Source organism: Haplochromis burtoni, unplaced genomic scaffold, assembly GCF_018398535.1.
Source record: "Haplochromis burtoni strain Fernald_Lab_line unplaced genomic scaffold, NCSU_Asbu1 Contig_28, whole genome shotgun sequence".
In the NCBI taxonomy this organism is placed as follows: Eukaryota; Metazoa; Chordata; class Actinopteri; order Cichliformes; family Cichlidae; genus Haplochromis; species Haplochromis burtoni.
This window is the reverse complement of record NW_024582389.1, coordinates 67,785-90,222: the sequence shown is the minus strand read 5'-3', so window position 1 is coordinate 90,222 and position 22,438 is coordinate 67,785. Positions and strand designations below refer to the sequence as shown.

Sequence of the window (22,438 nt, the reverse complement as noted above, 5' to 3'; positions counted from 1 at the left end):
CCGCTTGTGTTTCCGTTGCACGCCCGGATTGTTTTTGCCATCGCGCTTCTCATGCGGCCGCTTTCATTCTGCTTCCTTTTAGCATTTAGCTAGATGGGGTGGTTATCGTCTGTGCTCCCGTAGAGGAGTAACGGGTTTGAATTCTGGGATGGTTCGTTGAATAATTGTCTTTTGGTTGCAAACATGGCGCTTTCGATGGAAACACAGCTTCAGAGCATCTTTGAAGATGTTGTGGTAACTTGCACCTTTGTTTACTGAGTGTCAGCCGAGCTAACATTAGTTAGCATGTCAGATAACTGTAGTAGTATTTTCTATTTACTGAACTTTGGATTGCAAATGAGCAGTCCTAAATATAACCAGATGGTGTTTTTACTTTATGTCCCCAGCTCGCTAACATGAGAATTAACAGCTATGGGTGCACCGTTAATATCACAAATCTTCACTTACGTTAATGTATTTTTATTTTCTCCTTCTTTTCTTAGAAAACTGAGATGATAGAAGAGGCCTTTGCTGGGTAAGGCTGCTCTGAATTCATGTTAATAACGCCCGATATTTGCAATTGCATTGTTATTAGCTTTAAAAGGTGTAATGTTAAGTTACTGCACACTGGTAATGCTGCTGGATGTTTCAGCAGTAAGACCATACATACACTCACAGGCCACTTTGTTAGGTGCTGGAAACATTTCTCAGAGATTCTGGTCCACATTGACATGACAGCATCACACAGTTGCTGCAGATTTGTTGGCTGCTCCATCCATGATGTGAATCTCCTGTTTCACCACACCCCAAAAGTGTTCTGCTGGATTGAGATAGAAAAGAATAGAATAGAATAGAATGCCTTTATTGTCACTATACAGTTGTACAATGAGATATAGAGCACCTCCTACTCAGTGTAAACATGCTGGGGGGGGTACAGTTCCTGCAGAAACTTGACTTGGTGTCCAAGTCCACCATAAACAGAAGACAGCATGAAAGTAAATACAGAGGGTTCTGTACAGTTCTGCAGCGCTATGTACATATGGACAGTATTAACATAGGGAAAAAACAATATATATATATAAAATGTACAATATACAAGACGTAAGTAATATGTAATAAATAGTGTTATGTATATACAGTTGAGTTATTGCACATAGAATTGGTATTGCACAGTGGTGGTCCATAGAGGAAGTGGGAAGTGGGGGGCTGTGTTATCTGTGCATGTGTGAGTTCAGGGTGGTTATCGCTTTGGGGAAGAAACTGTTTTTGAGTCTGTGGGTTTTTGTGTTGATGCACCTGTAGCGCTTCCCTGAGGGAAGCAGGCTGAACATGTTGAAGCCAGGGTGGGAGCTGTCCTTGATAATGTTTGCTGCTCTGGTGAGGCAGCGGGAGGAATAAATGTCCATCAGGGAGGGGAGAGGGCAGCCGATGATCTTTTGTGCTGTCTTGACCACACTCTGAAGCCTCACTCTATCTGCTTTGGTGCAACTGCCGTACCATACCGTGATGCAGTAGGTTAGCAGGCTCTCAATGGACGAGCGGTAGAAGGTCAGCAGCAGGTTGGAGTTCAGCTTGTACTTCCTGAGGACTCTCAGGAAGTGCAGCCGCTGTTGGGCCTTCTTGATGACCGCTGAGATGTTTCCTGTCCAGGAGATGTCAGCAGAGATGAGAACACCAAGGAACCGGAAGGTGTGGACCCTCTCCACACACTACCCGTTGATGTAGAGGGGGGCCAAGTCAGTGCTCTGTCTCCTGAAGTCAACAATGAGCTCTTTGGTTTTCTTAGTGTTCAGTGCCAGGTTGTTTTCTGAACACCATGCTGCCAGCTTCAGGACTTCCTCTCTGTAGTCTGCCTCGTCTCCCTTCGAGATGAGATGAGATCTGGTGACTGTGGAGATCATTTGAGTACATTGAACTCATTGTCATGTTCGAGAAACTAGTTTGATGTAATTTGAATTTTAAGACATGCTGTGTTATCCTGCTTTGCTTCAGTTGCCTGTTCTTAGTTTATATTACCGGCATCCATTATGTTCCTCAGCTGCTGTAGTCCATCTGCCTCGGGGTTTGACATGTTGTGTTCAGAGAGGCTCTTCTGAAGAGGGGGGTTGTGTTTATTGGAGTTGCTTTTTTGTTCCCAGCACCTCAAAGCAATCTGGCCATTGTCCTATGACCTCAACAAGGCATTTTCCCCCAGAGAACTGCTGCTTGCTGCCTTTTCTCTCTTTTCTGGACCATTCTCTGAAAACCCTAGAGATGTATATGTGGGGAAATTCCCAGCAGATCATCAGTTTCTGAAATAATCAGACCAACCTGTTTAGCACCTACAACCATGCCATGTTCAAAGTCACTTAAATCACCTTTCTTCCCCATTCTTATGCTCAGTTTGAACTTAACTAGGTCTTCTTGACCATGTCCACATGCCTAAAGGCAGTTAGGTGATGTCGTGTGATCGATTGATTAGATAACTGTATTGAAAAGATGTGGCTAACAGAGTGGCCGGTGTGTGTATATTAAAATGTATGGAGCAAAATTAAATGCTAAAATTAAGAAGTGTGTTTTTAGGATGTTTATGGACACTCCAGAGGATGAGAGGACTAAGCTGATCAGTTGTCTTGGAGCCTTCAGACAGTACTGGGGAACCCTGCCACAGGTTTTTACACACACACATACACTCCCACTTGCTCACACCTACATGGCTGAGATTTCTCAGTTGCTCCAATGTCTTTCTGCAGGAGTCTCATGAACAGTGTGTGCAATGGATTGTGCGCTTTATACACAGTCAACACAGCCCCAAGAGGATCTCCTTCCTCTACGACTGTCTGGCAATGGCTGTGGAGACCAGTCTTTTACCACCCAGGTACACACATACATATAGTGTGAGATTATTTGACGCCTAAAGAAGTAAAATGGGTTCAAAGAATGATTTATAATATTTCCATATATTAATTTATTATATTTATCTGTTTTATGACATCCCAATAATGAGTTGTTTTTAACTGTATTTATTATGTTTGAGGTTATTTGTCTAAATCATTAATCTTCGTATCTTTAGGATGGTGTGCGTGGCCTTAATAAGCTCAGACAGTTTGGAGTGGGAGAGGACACAGTTGTGGGCATTAACTTTCAAGCTGATCCGCAAGATCATCGGGGGAGTGGACTACAAGGTCTCTGACACGAAACTTCTAGCACACAGACACATCTGGATCGATTCTTCCAATTCGTTTCTTCAATTCTTCGATTGTTTGTGCTTTTTTGTTTTGATTTTCAGTGGTTTTATTTTTGTTGACTGCTGCTAAACAGGGATCTCTGGCTTTTAGAAGAATATCCTACAATGTGTCATACATTTTAAAGTCGTTTTAAGCTTTCCACGTGAGACACTTGTTCATGAATTCTTTTATACTTGTTGCGTCAGGGTGTTCGGGACCTGTTGAAAGCTGTGCTGGATAAAATTCAAACTATTCCTACCACTGTCAGCTCAGCTATAGTCCAGCAGCTTTTGGCTGCCAGAGAGGTACCCATCTTTATACCTTTAAAATGAATTATATGTCATTTTTGATGGTTTATTTGAATACTTTTTAGGTTTACTTATATTTATGCATGTTGCAGGTGGTAGAATATATCCTGGACAGAAACGCCTGTCTCCTTCCAGCCTACTTTGCTATCACAGAAATTAGAAAACTGTATCCAGAGGGGCAGCTCTCACACTGGGTGAGTGTTTGTGTAGCTATGTGTAACATTATATGTAACACTATATAGTCTGAATTTTTATTTGTGAATTCCTTATCATGTCTGTGCATTTTCAGCTTTTGGGCAGTTTGATATCAGACTTTGTGGACAGTTTTAGACCCACAGCCCGGATCAACTCTATCTGTGGTAAGAGGAACTGGTTGCTTCTCCTTTTATGGATTCCTGGAGATTTAAATAAGCCACTTATCATTTGAAGTGTTATTATTATTAATAGGACAGTCACTAGAAAGTGAATGAAAACTAAAAAGACAGTTTGTAGTTATTTATCTCATGTAGTCAGTCTGGTATGTACAATCATTTGTTGCGTCCGTGTGTCCTCACAGGACGATGCAGTCTGTTGCCAGTGGTGAATAACAGCGGTGCTATTTGTAATTCCTGGAAATTAGACCCCAGCACTCTTCGCTTCCCTCTGAGAGGCATGCTGCCGTTTGACAAGGTAACAAACGCGCTGGACTTATACACCGCGCACACCTTTAGACGTACAGAAGTTTGATCGTGATTTGTGTGTTATCATATAGGACCTTTTTGAGCCACAGACAGGGTTGCTACGCTATGTTCTAGAACAGCCTTATTCAAGAGAGATGGTGTGCAACATGTTGGGGCTCAACAAGCAGGTAAAACAACCTCATCTTCTTTTGTATTTGTCCCTTTGCCTCCATATCAAGCCCTCCAAATGCCCCCACATTTCCTGCCCCCGTTATTTTCATCTTACCATCTTTTATCTGCTCCTGCTCTTGCTGTTTCCCTTATCCTCCATGATCTTTTTTTTTGCGTTGTAATTCGGCACGGGTTCTTCACTTTTCTTTGCCACCCTCCTCATATCCTTCTCCCCTCACACCTCTCTTACCTTGTTTCTCTTGTAGTCCTTATAACACACCTATATAAGAACAAATGTAAAGCAACGCTGTGAGCTTGGCCCATAATGCACTGGTGTCAGTTTGCCCTGTTGGGTTCATGCAGTTTCAGCTCAGCCCAGTTCACTTAGCACAAACATCCACACAGTGTGTCAAGCTGTCATTGAATCCAGACAGTTTGGCATTATCACAAATATTTCTGTGTAGGTTCTCAGTTATCCCGGTCATGGCAATATAAGGAGCTTAAAAAGAAAAGCAACTGGACTACTTAAAGTTTCTTGAAGACGAAGCTTCTTCAAGAAACTTAAAGAAGTCCAGTCGCTTTTCTTCCGGGCTCCTTGGATTGTTAACACAAAGCTATAATCAACGCTGTATATGGATATTTCTTTATATTTTGACTTGGAGTAAATAACCCAGAATCTGGTTTATATATCTGAATTGGCTGAGTTGAAACTAACTGTGCTGAACAGACAGTAAACAACCTAGCTACCTTAGTCACCACTTTCTTTTCTGTCTCTCCTTCCCCCGCCCCCCCCTCCTCTCTCCGTTTCATCCTCTTTCTTTGTTTCTCTTCCTTTTCTCTCTCTTTTGTCCTCTGGCTGTGTGTTGTATTTGTCTGTCTCTCTGCCATGCGCTCTGTAGACTCTGAACATTGCCCAGGTATGTCCTCTTCCTGGTTGCCTGACCGACCCAACTAACCAGCTCATTGGACGCTTAGCTTTTTTTTTAGGCACACTGACGACCTGAAACTGGAGAAATGAAGAAAACTTGAAGTGGAACAAAAGGGAAACATGACAGAGCTTGAGATGGACACAGCAGGGCTCCATAAATGGTAGACTGGTGTGGTTAAATAAATATTTGACAGGTGCACTGTTAGGGAGATATTAAAGATTACCAGAAAAAGCAGTTCGTTTAATGGGAAGCCAGGGAGACTTTGAGTCATTAACTGCACATGACTTGTTCAATTAACAGGTCGCTGTGTGCATTTTTTAATAATGCCTGTTTGCTTTGCATCACACCTGCACACCTTATCTCTACCTTACCTTATCTTTTTTGTATCCTCCTTGATATTTTCTGTTAATATTCAGTATATATGATCTTGGCAAAAAAAAAGAAGCACCTTGATTATAATTATTTAGGCTTAGTTAAATTAATGCATATGATAAATAGATGAAAAATAGGTCTGTGATTAGCCATGATTACCACTAAGCCTCTTATATTGGGGGTTGTCAGTCAGCTGAGAGCTTTCAAGCTCCAAGTTCCTCAGTAATGCTTAGTACTTGGATTTGTGCTTAGCATGTTTCTGCATAATTCTATTTACTTATTAATGAGTACTCCTCAACTTTGCCTCATTGTGGCCCAACAGACGCAGTTGATTAACATTTTTAGTTAGCAATCCTAATGTCAGCTGAGCTAACTGACACTGATCATACGGATACAGTCCAGACTAAGAGAGCTGCAGCTCCTCTGAGCCGCAAAAGAGCAAATGTAGTCCCAGCTAACAAGTTGACCTTAATTATTTCTGACTTTAAACCCTGCTGTTGACATTTCAAGTCCTGCTGCACTGCATGTATAGATGTAGTCTGGTGCTTGCCTGTTGTTAGCAAGGTCCTCCCGTGTCGGACCTGCTGCTGCTTTCTGTTGTGCTGACCGGGGGCAACACTGAACTATTTTGACTAAGCGGTGCTCTTGTCTTTGGTGATTAATGCAATTTGTTATTGTTATATTTGTTAGCCAAGAGCAAGCTTGCAAATCAAGCAATAGCTAGCCATGTGGCAGACAGTGACTACAGCAGACTACAGACTCAAACAGAAAGGTTAGTGTGTGCCACAGCAAGCGCAGAAACATTGTGCTGTACCTACAAGTAGACAAGCAAAATATTAGGCACCTCACAGGTTAACTTATCATAACTTTATTACTTTTTACATAAATAAAAGGCAGGCTGGCTATGCTTTGTTTAATTATAGTCCAGTCTGCATTTTAAGTTGATAGCTCTTAAATAATGCTACTGCACTGTGATAGCAAACTGGATTGCATTAGTCAAAAATGATAAAGTGGCTCTAATTTGTATTGCTTACATTCACCTTATTCCTTTCCAGTAAAAGCTGTAAGGTGACTCTGGAAGGTCAAATAAACTGTAACTTTGGAAAACACCAGGTTTAGTACACAAAACACAAGCTAGGTTAAGTAAAACAATGGAAATAGGGAAAAAAACAGGTTAGTGCGATGGCTAGCACAGTTGCCTCAAAGCAAGAAGGTCCTGGGTTTGAACCCCCATCATGCCGGGGCTGTTCTATGTAGGCCTTGCTTGTTCTCCCCGTGTTTGTGTGGGTTATGTCTGGGTTCCTCCCACAGACTTAGTGAGGTTAGGTCAATTACTGTATATAAACGGTCCATAGATGTCAGTGGTTTGTGACCTGTCCTGGGTGTAGGGTCTCTCACCCCATAACCCTGAGTTGGATAAGTGGAAGAAAATGGACGGATGGATGAAAATAGAGAAAAATACTGTAAAAGCACACAAAAAAACAACAGAAATAGAACAAAATCTCACAACGCTTTGCAAAAAAAGAAGAAACACAATGAAAGTGTCTTTGGGGGACACGATAATGTGACGGAAGAGCCGTGGAAATGACAAGCTAACAGTAAATGGCTAATAGCAAACATGTATCTACAGTTTTATACAAACCACGTTATTAAAACACACGTTACCTGCAACTTTTTCTCCTCAGCTTCTTGTAAGTAGGTCTCAGTGCAGTCGTTTGCATGTTTTGGTTTTTGTCTCCCCAAAAAACACTTCTGTTGTGTTGTATACATTTGTGTGTGTGATTTCTTTTATGTTTGTTTGTTTCGTTTTTTCTCTTTCCATTATGATTTGTGTGCTTCTGCGGCGTGCTTTCTTAAGTTGCAATGCGTTTGACCTCTCTGAGCCACCGTAAAGCGGCTCATAAACCAAATAGTTCTTTTCAGGTTTGAGGTGGACTGGATTTTTGTTACAGGTCAAAATAATTAAATAAGGGGGTGGCCCGTGAGGACCGCAGTGCTTTATTGCATTTGCATAGTTTGTGGTTATTGTCAGCAGGTCAGTGGAACATTTTAATTCTGGGCGTTATGTTAATAAATAAGATGCTACCTGAATTTATCTTCCTGAAAATGCAATTTCATTACATTGTGCTGGTGCATGATGGGTTAGAATTTAAAGAAGAAGAAAAAAAGGTTCCCATTAGTCAGGCTGTTGATCAGTTACAGTATAAACTAGCTGCTGGTTATATTGCTGGTTTTTAAATATATCACTGGGTGATCTGTGTACATGATTTATTTGTAGACAACAGATATGCCTGTGGATCTCTCTCTTACTCTTTTTCTTCTATCTGTTTGTTGCCCTTTTCTCTCTCATTCTGTGAGCATGTGTGTGTTTGCCTGCGGTGGAAGAGAAGCTGTGCCGAAGGCCAAAGCAAAGAAAAATCGGATGGTCATTTTCACAGCTACTCTTCTTCCTCCCACTCACACCTTTGTCCCTTCCCAGACCTGTTAGTCTGCATGTGGGAATGTGTTGCAGTGGCTGGTTTGCTGTTTTATGCTGTGCCTTTTAGTGCTGTACCTGACCTGTTCGTGCTGTGCTGTTCAGTCCCTCGTGTCTCAGTGTAAGAAGGGCTCTGTTAAGAGGCCTGACATGAATGTCAATGCCTGCGCTGCAGAGATCCTCACTCCTTCTGCTCTAATTTTGCCTTTTTACATGTAGAAGACGGAACAAATGTGAAGGCCATATGTCAGGAAAGTGTGCAGCTTTTTTATGAAATCATAGTTCTTTTTAAATTAAATAACAGACCCAGCGACATGCAATATCAGCTACCTCATACAGTAGAACAAGGGCTGTGTGGATTGTAAGTGAAGCCTGTAATATTATTATCATTATTATTATTATTATCATTATTAACCCTTATTAGATGGAAAAATAAAAAGATTTAAAAACCCTCTCATTACCACTAATCCTCCATTTCTTTTCCTTTTATTTCTTTTTATCCCACCCGTCTTTTAAATAGATGCATTTTTTTAATTCTTCATGATAGAGCATGGGTTATACTGGATATACTGGAGCCAGTACAGATTTTGAAGTGTTAAAAATTCTAGTATGGATATCCTGGCCAATATTCTTTCTATATGTTTGCTCAGACTATAATATAATTATATTAAAAAGGAAAATTATGGGCTTATTTGTCAAACTAGTTAGCTTTAGCTTCTATCCGTTTCTGAATCTTCTGATATAACAGCTACTTCTGAGCTTGTGAACCTTGTGACTGTTTCACATATGGAATGAAACCCCTTATTTTAAATCTTTTGTATGTATTAGAGTTGTAAAAGATTTCACAGAAGACCAAAACACATCTTCTTTTCTGTATAGTAACACAAGCTGAGGACCAGAATATTAAGGGATATGGGTAAATACTGGAATATGGCTACAGTCCATTGTGACAACACAAGAAGGAGATGCTGTCCTGCACGCAGTGATCTTTTTAACAGTATCTGGAATAACTGTCAACAAAAATGTTTGAATGTGAAGTAATTTATTAAAGATGTTATTTTTATTCTCTCCTATGTCTATCTTTCTGTCTTTCTTCCTTCAATCCGACCTTCCTTTCCTCTCTTCTTAACTCCACTTCTTTTTGTCTCCTTTGGCTTTTTTCCTCCCTTCTTCTCACCGTTTTCTTTATCCTGTAACACTCCTCCCTTCCCAGCATAAGCAGCGTTGCCCGGTGCTGGAAGAGCAGCTGGTGGACCTGGTGGTGTACGCCATGGAGCGCTCTGAGACTGAGGAACACTTTGACGCCGATATCGGAGGAACTAGTCAGCTGCTGTGGCAGCACCTCTCCTCCCAGCTCATCTTCTTTGTGTTGTTTCAGTTTGCAAGTTTCCCTCACATGGTGCTGTCGCTACACCAAAAGGTATGAGGAGAGAAAAAGAAAAACATTTACAGCATGTTTACAGTCAGTTAGGGGCATGAGTGTAATACATGTGTTTACAGTGAACTGGGGAAGCCTCTTGGATGAGAGGTGAAACATCTTCCCAAACTTTAAGAAGCTCAGTTGCCTTTTTCAAGCTTTTGAGACGTGTTTAAATGTATGCAATGGAGTGAGTTGTAGCACGTGTCATAACATTTATTAAATATGTTTAACAACATGTTACTAACAAGGAAAAAATTAAATGAAGCAGATTAAATTCTGTGTATATGTGTTTTTAATGATTTATTTTCTCTTTTCCCTTATTTGTTCTCATCAGCTTGCAGGTAGAGGTCTCATTAAAGGGAGAGATCATCTTATGTGGGTCCTGCTTCAGTTCATATCAGGAAGCATTCAGAAGAACGCCTTAGCTGACTTCCTGCCTGTCATGAAGCTTTTTGACCTGCTTTACCCAGAAAAAGAGGTACAAGTTATTGCAACTTGTACTGTCCCGTTTTTATCTTGTTTTTGTCTTGTTTTTTTATTAGATCTATGTTTTAAATATTCATCATTCTAATATTTTACTGGGGTGGTACAATAGACTAATATTGCTTGTGGTATGAGTGTCACCATCGCTTTCTGTTCCTTTTCAGTGCATTCCAGTTCCTGACATTAACAAACCCCAGTCGACCCATTCGTTCGCTATGACCTGCATCTGGATCCATTTGAACCGCAAAGCTCAGAACGACAACTCCAAACTGCAGATACCCATACCACACTCTCTGAAGCTGCACCATGAGTATGTCTTTCACAAAGATTTGCATTTAGCGATATTAAATACTTCAAAAGTCATAATTTTCCCTAAACAGGGCATACCTGGTTAATTGCTAATGTCGCCCAGAATTCATAAAATGACAAACGTCCTCTGCGGCTCTCTGTCCACCGCTTTTCCCCTTCTTTCTTTAGATTTCTTCAGCAGTCGCTGCGTAACAAGACCCTGGGCATGTCCGACTATAAGATCGCCCTGCTGTGTAACGCCTACAGCACCAACTCGGAGTGCTTCACTCTGCCAATGGGCGTCCTGGTTGAGACCATCTATGGAAATGGATCCATGAGGATCAACCTTCCTGGCACCAACTGTATGGCTTCGGGATCGGTCACTCCGCTGCCCATGAATCTGCTGGATTCGCTCACTGTGCATGCAAAGATGAGGTAAATAAGTAAAACACAGAGAATGTTTTAATTAATTTCTTCTACTTTAAATCCCTGATCGCCTGCCCTCCGGTCTCCAGTCTGATCCACAGTATTGCCACGCGTGTCATCAAATTGGCCCATGCCAAGTCCAGCATTGCTCTTGCCCCTGCATTGGTAGAGACTTACAGCAGATTGTTGGTCTACATGGAAATTGAGTCCCTGGGCATCAAAGGATTCATCAGTAAGTCTATTTTTAAAACTCACTTAAAGTTTGCACTATGTTGAATTGTAGATGTATGAAATATTATCTTATTTGAGGAGGAGATCATTTTGCTTCTTAACGACTAATAGTTGTAAAAATGTAAAGAGAAGAATATACAGATATTTGTAAAAGTAAAAAGTTGCCTGAAAAATAAATGCTCAGGTAAAGTACAGATACATGAAAATTCTACTTAAGTAAAGTATGAAGTATTTGTACTTCATTACTTCCCAGCTCTGCAAATAGCCGACATAAAGCCGTCTGAATGTGTCAGGCTTCAGAATAGTGTTATTAATCTCTATATTTATAGTATCATGAACATTTTAATGACATTTACTGAGGAAGCAGGTTTATTTACATGATACTGTTTCATTATGGGGTTTTGCAGTACTATCGATATATTGAGCTAGTAAAATTTGCAAGTGTTACAGTTTACTGGGACACAGTTACATTATTATTTATTCTCTTTGGAGCTCCAGAAACGTTTTAAATAATGAGAAACACTCTTGTCTGTCCAGGTCAGTTGTTGCCCAACGTGTTCAAGTCTCACGCGTGGGGAATCCTTCACACATTACTGGAGATGTTCAGTTACAGGATGCATCACATCCAGCCACACTACAGAGTCCAGCTGCTGAGTCACCTGCACAGCTTGGCTGCTGTGCCACAGACCAACCAGAACCAGCTACATCTGTGGTAATGTAGAAGCATGTGTCGCATATAGTTCCTGCTAATATTAGAAATTTAAAGCAAAATTACACATTTTGTTGCTTTTTGAAGTCGAAAGATTAAATCAAAACAAATATTAAAATGCAGCGTGAGTGTTGTGTGCTCTTTTAATGCACTTTATTGCCTTTGAACTTGAAATTTGTGATGTTCCTACCATGAAGCGAAAATGATCTGAAACTTGAAAGTTATTCTTTTAAGTCCTTCTGTTTGAAATTGTTATTTGCTTAATTCTAATTATTTACTCAGGTAAACTAACTGTGGAAGACAGAAAAGTCCCACATAACATGTTCTCATGTTGTCCAACTCAACTGAGAAACAAATTAAGTACAAAAAAATGTTCATCAGGATTATGATGTAGTGAAAAAGAGTCATCATTCCTCTTTCTGTCTTTGTCCTGAAGTGTTGAGAGCACAGCTCTGCGCCTGATCACAGCTTTGGGGAGCTCGGAGGTGCAGCCGCAGTTCACCCGCTTCCTCAATGACCCAAAGACAGTTTTGTCAGCCGAATCCGAGGAGCTGAATCGCGCCCTGATTCTCACTCTGGCCAGAGCCACACACGTCACCGGTACTCACTCAGTTTTTGAAGCCTCATTTGCAGTGTTGTTTTGGGTTTTTTGTTTTTTTTTTGCTGCCCGCTTCATTTTAGCCATTGTTTCGCTTTTTGCTTCACTTCTAATCATCGTGTTTGACTGAAATCCGTCTCGTGTTATTTGTCACCTGCTTTCTGTATGTGCAGATTTCTTCACAGGGTCTGACTCCATCCAGGGCACTTGGTGTAAGGACATCCTGCAGACAATCATGAGTTTTACGCCTCATAACTGGGCCTCACACACGCTATCCTGCTTCCCTGCACCACTACAGGTGCAGATATTATGTTATGCAAAATATTTAAGTAATAATTGTGGTTTATTGTTGTTTTTCTCTGTCAAATAAAACGTCTGAATCTTGCTGTAGTGACTCCTGGACCTCTGTTTTTGCTTCAGGCGTTTTTCAAGCAGAACAACGTTCCTCAGGAGTCGCGCTTCAATCTGAAGAAGAACGTCGAGGAGGAGTACAGGAAGTGGAAGTCGATGGCCAATGAGAATGACATCATCACCCACTTCTCCATGCAGGGCTCACCTCCACTGTTCCTCTGTCTGCTGTGGAAGATGCTGCTGGAGATGGACCATATAAACCAAATAGGCTTTAGGTTTGTTATACATGAGTTAAGCTTCCACATGTATATAAAAAGTAGAGCGCAGCGGGGGAAAAAAGAAATACTTAATTAAATAATCCAAAGCTGTGATCAGCGAGAATATTACTTGTTTATGTTTCCAGGTTACACTCACTATTAAAGACACTGCTGAGTGTATTTTAATGAACCCTGTGTTAATGATGCATCTCATCACTGTTGTTGAGGCATTTTAAATTTAACATTTTACATCAATTAACCAGGAAGGCGGGGGTGGGTCCTACACAGCATCTGTGACTAATTGATCCCGAGGGAGAAAGCTGCCTTATTGTGGGATGATGAGCTAACTGCTGTTTTTTTGTGGGGGGTTTTCCATTTCTTTTTTGGTCCCTCAGGGTCTTGGAACGTATTGGAGCACGTGCACTGGTGGCTCACGTGCGCACATTTGCCGACTTCCTCGTCTATGAGTTCTCAACGTCAGCTGGCGGGCAGCAGCTTAACAAGTGCATTGAAATACTCAATGACATGGTCTGGAAATACAACATAGTCACGCTGGATAGACTCATTCTGTGCCTGGTGAGGACAGACGGAGAACTACAGGATTATATACTGTAACAAAGACATCGTTGATTCTACACTTTTTCTTTGCCCATGCTGCAATACGATAAGGGTCCATGTCTCTGCCTTCAGGCGATGCGTAGCCACGAGGGAAACGAGGCTCAGGTTTGCTACTTCATAATCCAGCTGCTGCTGCTGAAGCCCAATGACTTCAGAAACCGAGTCAACGATTTTGTCAAGGAGAATGCTCCCGAGCACTGGCTGCAGAACGACTGGCACAGCAAACACATGAGCTACCACAAGGTATACGTGCGACAGAACACGTTCCGTTAAAAGTTAGTTCCACAACTGTGAGACATCTCAAAAAGTCAAGTTAAATGTGGAAATTAAATCAAATCTGTTTTAAAATGACCATTTCTTCCAGAAATACCCAGAGAAGTTGTACTTTGAGGGTCTCGCAGACCAAGTCAACCCTCCCATGCAGCTCCAGCCTCAGTACCTGCCAATCTACTTTGGGAATGTGTGTCTGCGCTTTCTGCCCGTTTTTGACATTGTCATCCACCGCTTCCTGGAGCTCCTTCCTGTCTCCAAGTCTCTGGAGACGCTGCTGGATCATCTGGGAGGGCTGTACAAGTTCCACGGTGAGTAGGGCTACGAGGAGGACTGCGGGTCCAAGATGAGGGGAGTTGGATTCACTAGGACGTCTTAACGCATTCTGAAACAGGAAGTCCCAGGCAGCTCATTCAGTGGGAGAAATGTTTCATCACTCATCTAAGTAACTGCTCCAGTCATCCACTTATCAGAATCAGCTTTTTGGGATAAAAAAAGGGAAGGTGAACTTTGCCATTAATTGGGGATTTGTATTTACCGCTGCGTTTCTTTGCAGATCGCCCTGTGACCTACCTGTACAACACCCTTCACTACTATGAGAGACACCTGAGAGACAGAACCAACCTCAAGAGAAAACTGGTTCATGCCATCATGTCTTCACTGAAGGTAAACAGAGAAGACACATTCATTAGTTCATGTATCTGAATAGCTAATGCGCAATTATTGATATCAGTGTAACGTTTTATTTTGCAGGACAACCGCACTCCAGGCTGGTGTCTCAGCGAAACCTATCTGAGGTTTGGCATGAACGCCCGTGAAGAAAACGTGTGGATCCCTGATGACACCTACTACTGCAAGCTGATTGGACGCCTTGTGGACAATATCCTTCATTAATCTATCACTCTTAACAACAAAAGACCAATGTCTGGTCATGGAAAGTCATTGGTCTTTTGGGCTGCTGGAAAGTATATTTACCTTACCGCTGTGAGTTCTTGTCTCCCTTAATAGCTTTAAAGAGGGATTGTATTTATTAATCCATCCAAGCTCATTTTATTGCAGCCTCGGGGGTTGTTAAAGTAGAAAAGAGTTATTAAAAACAAGATAAAATCGGTTGGATGGGGTTCGTGTGCTCCACGAAAACAATATGCGTTTAATTAAAAGTGGAACAAGTAAAACATCCGTGCTTCCATGAAGGCTGTTTTCTCCTCTGGTGATTGTTTATCCTCCTTAGCTTTTACCTCACCCATGGCGGGAAAGTCACCGGGTCCTTTTCCCAACTGTGACTGGAGGTTCAACGAGTTCCCCAACCCTGCGGCCCACGCCCTGCACGTCACCTGTGTGGAGCTGATGGCTTTGGCCGTGCCAGGAAAAGATGTGGGAAACGCTTTGCTTAATGTTGTGTTGAAAAGGTGCAGTAAGCAAGCCATGTGCAATCACTGTAAAGTTTATGGGTCTCATTAGGCTTAAATGCCATCTTTTTGGAATTAATAGTGTTCTGTAGTGTATGCAGAATATTTTAATGATCCCTAAAATCATCTTCTCCTTTCACCTTTTAGTCAGCCTCTGGTCCCCAGAGAGAACATCACTGCCTGGATGAATGCCATTGGACTTGTGATCACTGCACTTCCAGTAAGAAAAATACTCTGACTTTCAGCTTTCACCATAAACTGATGTTCAGATTTTTTCGCCGTGACGACCTGTGATCTCCTCTTCAGGAACCATACTGGATCGTTCTCCACGACCGCATCGTTTCTGTGATCAGCTCTCCGGCATTGACATCGGAGACAGAGTGGACAGGCTATCCCTTTGCCTTGCTTGACTTCACCGCCTGCCACCAGAGCTACAGTGAAATGAACTGCAGCTACGTGCTAGCATTAGCACACGCCGTGTGGCATCACTCATCCATCGGACAGCTGTCTCTGATCCCCAAGTGAGGCGCTCTCCTTGTTTCTATCCTGTAAGACTGTTTCTTTTTGCTCTCCTCATGTCTTTCTGTGTCTTTGCGTAGATTCCTGTCAGAGACTCTGAAGCCAGTCGTCAAGACAGAGTTCCAGCTGCTGTACGTGTATCACCTGGTGGGGCCGTTCCTTCAGCGCTTCCAGCAAGAGAGGACGCGTTGCATGTTGGAGGTACACTTCAGACGTTCTGTTTATCTTACATGAAAGATATCATTTAGTTTTGTCTTTCTCCTGGTGGATTTTTGTACATTTTGTTCTGTGTTGCTATTTCAGATTGGTGTTGCCTTCTATGAGATGCTGCAGGCAGTTGACAAACACTGTCAGCATCTCAGCTACATGGACCCGATCTGCGATTTCCTGTATCACATTAAATACATGTACACTGGAGACAGCGTGAAGGAGCAGGTGAGCTTTTGACGGCTCCTTGGAGCATAGCAGTGTCACAACAACAATCCAATCCAGTTTTATTTATAGGGCATTTTTTATACATGCAAATTTGGCAAAGTGCTGTACAAAGCACCAAAACACCACACACAATCAGTGAAACCATGAAACAACAACAATAAAAATAATAATATATTGAAGGTAAGAACACACCACTGTCGTTGTGAGTTAAAAGCCAGATGAGGTTTTTTTTAAACTGAGGAGATCATCCTAAAAGATGGGCAGGGAGATCATTCCATAATTAAGAGATGATTACTGAAAAAATGGTCCATGTACCTCAGCGATCTTGAGCGAACATATGCGGTCAGCAGCTCAGACACGTACACGAGTGGTCATCCAGGAAAGGTTTTAAAAGCAAATAATAAAATCTTAAAACAAACAGGGAGCCAGCGGAAGGAGGCCAGGATGGGCGAGCACTGGTTAATACAAGCTGTGGCATTTTGGACCAACTGCATGCGAGCAACGGAAGCTTTGATTTATTGTGAACTCGCTAATAGTGGATACAGGAACAGGAAAGTTCTTGTCATTTAATTGTTTATCTGTTATTGCCAGTGTGGGGAAACAGTCTTTATCAATAGGAAACGCTGTAAAAATGATGAAAATACAGTTGAAAGTTAAAAATCTTTGCACTCCTTCACATTTTCTAAAGTTGTCCAGTGAGCCGGATTAGCATCATCATCAGGGGATTCTGTCCCTGAGGCCTTATGTTTGATACCACTGCACTAGAACCATATTAATATTATTTATGAGCCCTAAATATTACCCTCTAAATACAGTGCAGTTATCAGCATTGCCTTGTTTAATTGCACTGCAGAGGCGTGCATACAGCATTGTTTGTCTGTAAATATCACTCTTGCTAACGGAAATTTCCCTGCAGGTTTGAATAAGAGGCCTGACTGAGGCAAGGGTTACCCTGTTTTCTGCTTTTTTTTTTATCCACCGTATACTACTGCAGCTTAGATTTGTGCACAAAATTGACCTATTATGTTGCAGATGAAAGCTTCCAGAAAACGGAACTGCTGCTGAAATTCAAATAAATCCAAACAGAAAGTCTCTAAATATAATTTGTTTGGAGAAATGATGACATGCCAGTAGGACTGTGTAATTATGTGCACAGAGATTAAAAAGTGTGCTACCCTTTGAATAATAGATACCCTAAAATCTGCAGTAAGAAGATGATGAAACCATCATCATGTAAAACAGGAAAAACCAACCGACAAGAAATCTGTGGCTTTTACACACATTCTGAGTGCATGCTGCTCCTCAAAACACAGTTGCTGTTTTTTTTATCTCCATTTATCCACTCATTCATTTTTTTGTTGCTTATTTGGATCTGAGTCACATGGGCAGCCATCTCAGCACAGATGCCCAGACCTCCCTCTTTTTGCAATGTTTCCAAGCCACCTGTCAGATGTAATCTCTCCTTCATGTCCTGGGTCTTCTCTGGAGCCTCCCTCTGGTGGGACATGCCAGAAATATCTCACCTGATCAGATGCCCGAACCTCAACCTTCCTCCTCTTGATGTGGAGGAGTAGCGGCTCTACTTTGAGTCCCTCGCAATCTCTAAGGCTGAGCTCAGACACCGTTTGGATGGAGTTCATTTCTGGTGCTTATATCTGCAATCTTATTCTTTTGGTCAGTTCTCACAGACATTGGTGAGGGTAGGACCGTAGATGTACAGCTTCACAACAGCAGGTAGCCTCTGCATGGATGTCAACACTGCACAAGTCTGTTCCCCTCTCTCGCGAACAAGACCCATCCATCCAGGGGTTGCAAGGGACCTGGAGCCTATCCTGTGTCAGTGTGAAAGAGAGGATACACTCTGGACAGGTCATCAGTCTGCCACCAGACTAACAGACAGACAACCATTTGAACTCACATTCACCTGTGGGTAATTTAGAAACACCATTTAAGCCAGGCTACCTCAAGAGAAACCTTGCAGATTCCATGCAGAAAGGCTGTCATGGATTCGAACCCAGTACCTTCCCTCTGTAAACACCAAGATCCCAGAGATACTTAAACGCCTCCATTTGGAGCAACAGCTTACTCCTGATCAGGAGTGGCCACTCCACTCTTGACCAATTGAGAATCCCGGCCTAAGGCTCAGAGGCACTAATTTTCATTTTCAAGTGTTCACTCTCAGCTGCAAACCTCACCAGCGTGACCTGGAGGTTACCGCTTAAAGAAATTCATCATCTTCAAAAAGTAGAGAGGCGATCCTGAGACTTCATCTCTTGGCTGGTTTTCATCACTTTTTTGCCGTTTTAGTTTGAGCTGAGGTGCAATCCCAGAGGCGTGCCCGACTTTATAAGAGCAGGTTTGTTCCAAGCCACCACAGGACACAATATGCTGTGTTTTTGGTGCAGTAATTCTAAAGAAGCAAATGTGATAAATACCGATGTGATGCTTAACTGGTAATTACAAAGCACCTCTCTGACACAACCTAATTGCCTTTCTTGTTTAGTTCCTGCTTTTAGCTCTGTCTACATCACTGTATTCACTTCTCATCCTTTATCCTTCCACTTTTTTTGTGCTTTGTCTAGGTGGAGAAAATCATCATGACTCTGCGTCCTGCCATGAAGCTGCGTCTGCGCTTCATCACGCACAGCAGCAAGATAGAGACGTCATCCTCAGCTGCCAGCGCTGCCTGCGCTTCCTCCGCCTCTTCCTCCTCCGCCACCCCGCAGCCCCCTCCGTCCACACTCTCATCCTCCACCGCTGCCGCCTCGCCCTCCCCCTCCTCCTCACAGCACACACACACACCTATGTAGGTGGCCTTGCCAAACACAAATGCACAGTAGCGATCATAACTATGAACTTACATTTTGTTCGTTTTATTCTCATTTAGATATTTTGTATCTTGTGTGTTTATAAACAAGGCCTCCTGCAAGAATTTTGTGCAAATTATTTTCAAAATCTCAACTTATGACAAAGTTAAGAAGAAAAAAAAATGTTTGTTTTATGTTTTTCTGTTCAAGAAACTCCATAGACCGAGTTTGACAAAATATTTAAGCCTTAACATAACAGACAAAATGGGTCACAGGAAAACAGAAGATTTTTTGTGGCGTAATTTTATCGTATTTTTCTTTGTAGACATTTTTTATGTTGTACATTATTACTTCATTAAAAACGGAGGCAAGTTTTTTAAAATAATGGGTCTTTGTAACAAAAACTGTGTATTTCTTTATTTAGACTGTATCCTCATGGTCTCAAACCAGTGATCTTTCATGTGTTCAAGTGTCAACCACTTCACCTACACATGGATCCACTATGTTACTGTAAATATAATAACCATGCATATTAAGGTTTTTCTAAGAATTATTCAGTCAAACTAAAATTTTGTGTTTTTTGTTGCTTCTCTCATGTTTTTCATTTGTTCCTGGGCAGGCTAGAAATACCAGAGATTCTGACAGGTCAGCTCACCCCTTACTCTTACTGTGGACAAACACCTGTTTAGTAGGTGAGCCCAAAGCAATATACAGGTTCTGTCTGATGCAATATAGTAACAACCAGCAGGGGGAGCCCAGCATTTACAGTTGACATCAGTCACTTTCCTCACAGATGGAATTAATGAAGGATGGAGGGAGTCATACATTAGGAACCTTACCTTACCTTGCCCCATTTGATTGGTTCCCTTTCTCAATGCCAGAGGATATGGAAAAAGCACATAAACAGGTATCCATTAAGTTTGGTAGAAAGTCACACTCTGAGCCAGTAACACTTTGTATTCTGGCAGAGAGCTGGAGCTGGGAATTTTGCCATTTGACAGTTGGCAGTAAAGCTAATGGTTAGACATAGACTTCATTCCAAATCCTTGGGGTATATTGTTGGGTCAGTAAATCAAATTATAATTAAATTGGTGCCTTTGGATGTTGGGCAGTGGCGAGGGTAACTACATAGTTTTACCAACTATTTTTACTTCCCACTGGAGAAGCTGAACTACAGCAAAGCTGATCAATGGAAACATGTAGTTTAGATTCCTAAAGCTGCTTAGAGGAAGTAGTTAAATATTAGTTTACATCATTTATTCAAAATATCACAGAAAACTACCAACAAATGATATTACCTTTTATGTCACATTGTAGTTTTAGTATGTGTTTATGTAAATCATCATGGAAATGTATCCAACTGCAAAATTGAGTCAGAAGTAGTGAAGTCTTATTCTCTAATGTCAGTGTTCATCTCTGATTATTATCCCAAATTTGCTGTTATATGGCACGTGGATAAACTAAACATCGTTCCACTCAAGAACAAACGTAATATACTAAAATAAAAAAGGTCACACTGGTGCTGTAAAGTGTAACATATTACAAAAGCATCTTAAAGGAGTGTGTTACTGCACTTGTGTGTTGAAAGTCATAATGCTCTTTGACCCACAATCTGGAAGGATGTTAATCGTGGTCATCAGCAGCAAAAAAAAGCACACTTGGACCAAATGCAGTTCCTCAAATGGCCACTTGAGGTTGGCTTCAAAACAACCCAACAAATGACTGACGTCCTGTCTGCAAGGCTTCACTTTAGTTATGTGTCGCTTGCGAACGAGACGACTCTGAAAGCTGATTCTTTGTAGTGAACAAGAAGAGCTGAATCTTCAGACGGTCCTGCTCAGCTGGCAGAGGCGGGACTTTATCTTGATGGTCCCCCATACAGCCAATCACATGCAAAGACAGACAAGGACCATACCATTGTATGAAAGAAGGAAGGGGAGAGACATAGTGCAAAGGTACATTGTCCATTGTGGAGGACAATAGGGTTCAAACTATCGGCCAGGCTTTAAACTCCATGGAAGTTCTCCACAGTGGTGGTAAATGTTTATAAAAACACTGATTTAAAAGTTGCTTATCAACATACAAACCATTAGGCTACAACAGAAGGCCTAGAACTGAGGAGCCATTTGGGCTGGCTCTTTGAAAAGAACCAGACCTCTCATCACTACATCCACTAAATCAAGATTTCTCGACTGTGTTTATGCCGTTGGTGCCTTTTGGAGCATTTTAATGCAGCTCTTTAATAATCACTATGGCAGTACAAATAAACAATCAGCTCATCCAAGAAGTGTAGTGTTGTTTTTGTATGAACTTAGCGCTAATTAGCAGGTTTCCAGAGACGTGGGAAGAGCCGAACAGGTCTGCACAGCTGAGAAAAATCATAGCAAAATGAGCATAATATTTGAACAGCACAGCATTAATTAAACCTGTGCTCATGAAGTACACACACAGGTGAGCAAATTCATTATGAAACCATAAATAAGAAATTTGTCAGTTTTGCAAAGAGATCCCTTTACACACAACTCCCAAGAATATGCATTAAGCCTATCATGTCCCAGTACACATAATATTTTAATATGTTCAGGCATAATATGTTCATTCATGCAGCTGGAGTCAAGTTTATTTCTGCAGGAATCATATTAATGTAAAACTGCTCCTTAACATTAATGCTAAACTCCTTGAAGGCAGCTCATAATAAGTCAGAGCTTTACCTTCATCTGGATGTACGATCCAAATCCAAATGTATCTTTGAACTCGGAGTCTTAGGAGATAAATTTCCTCATGAGGGGCACTAATGTTGCACGTGTTAAAAGTATCTGTGGATATACTGATCAGGAAGAGGTGTGTGCGTGTCCTTTGTGTCAGGGTGAACCGTGAGGAAGTTTTTAATTGACGCTAGCCGGAGAACGATCACTCGCATGAGGCCAGTGATTCTGGTAAATTTTAGGATGGAGCTGATCGCCCTCTCATCACTGTTTGAAATATGTATAGATTTTAAATGTTCAGCATCTGTTACATCACATTACCCCCACCATGAAATCCTTGACCTTGCTGTCACTGTAAAAGTGGTATTTATAGTCAGCACACACGCACCAAAGATGAACGCGGGTGTAAAGTTGCACTTTAACCTTGAACGCCATCAACCATAAAGATGTTGTCAGCAGGTAGGAGCCAGTAACTGCACAAAGGTCAGTCTGGTCCGTTTTCTCTCACACTTTGCTGATTCACTTTCTCACCAGTGCTTACCTTAGAAAGTCTTGACACAGGCTGCAGTCTCACCCTGAGCCCTTCGTGCTCACTTTGAAGGCTGTCCTTTTGCCCACACGTAGAGTATTTGAATTCTGATTTTAAAAAAACAGTGTTTACACAGATCGATAATCAATCACTCCTGATTATCCACTCTCAATTACATTACATTGTCACTAGGTCAGCTGTAACTAAATTACATGAAGATTGTGCAAGCTCTTTGTTAATTACATTAGAGACTTGAGCATCTCTTGTGATTTCCATTGTGGTG

General features: G+C 41.6%; 1 protein-coding gene across 2 annotated transcripts; it reads left to right on the top strand.

Moving 5' to 3' along the window:
• The first annotated feature begins 45 nt into the window (after positions 1-45).
• On the top strand, positions 46-21,205 carry med23 (mediator complex subunit 23). Of its 2 annotated transcripts, XM_005917590.3 has the most exons (31): positions 46-234; positions 483-514; positions 2,542-2,629; positions 2,712-2,836; positions 3,032-3,143; positions 3,392-3,490; positions 3,586-3,687; positions 3,783-3,852; positions 4,050-4,162; positions 4,245-4,340; positions 5,223-5,240; positions 9,314-9,520; positions 9,855-9,998; positions 10,168-10,313; positions 10,481-10,726; positions 10,807-10,949; positions 11,486-11,660; positions 12,094-12,257; positions 12,429-12,553; positions 12,676-12,881; positions 13,259-13,439; positions 13,554-13,724; positions 13,846-14,062; positions 14,308-14,417; positions 14,505-14,631; positions 14,995-15,160; positions 15,308-15,380; positions 15,467-15,681; positions 15,760-15,880; positions 15,983-16,114; positions 18,697-21,205. In XM_005917590.3, exons 1-31 carry the CDS (start codon positions 184-186, stop codon positions 18,922-18,924), a joined length of 4,203 nt encoding a protein of 1,400 aa, XP_005917652.1. In that variant the 5' UTR covers positions 46-183; the 3' UTR covers positions 18,925-21,205. The 2 variants fall into 2 exon arrangements, with proteins under 2 accessions (XP_005917652.1, XP_005917653.1); XM_005917591.3 differs by lacking the exon at positions 5,223-5,240.
• Positions 21,206-22,438: the final 1,233 nt, after the last annotated feature.

Coding starts and splice junctions, on each gene's coding strand:
- med23 (XM_005917590.3), top strand. CDS start 184: ATGGCGCTTTCGATGGAAACACAGCTTCAGAGCATCTTTGAAGATGTT. Junction 2,837..3,031: donor ACCAGTCTTTTACCACCCAG/GTACACACATAC, acceptor TCGTATCTTTAG/GATGGTGTGCGTGGCCTTAA. Junction 13,440..13,553: donor ATAGACTCATTCTGTGCCTG/GTGAGGACAGAC, acceptor CTCTGCCTTCAG/GCGATGCGTAGCCACGAGGG.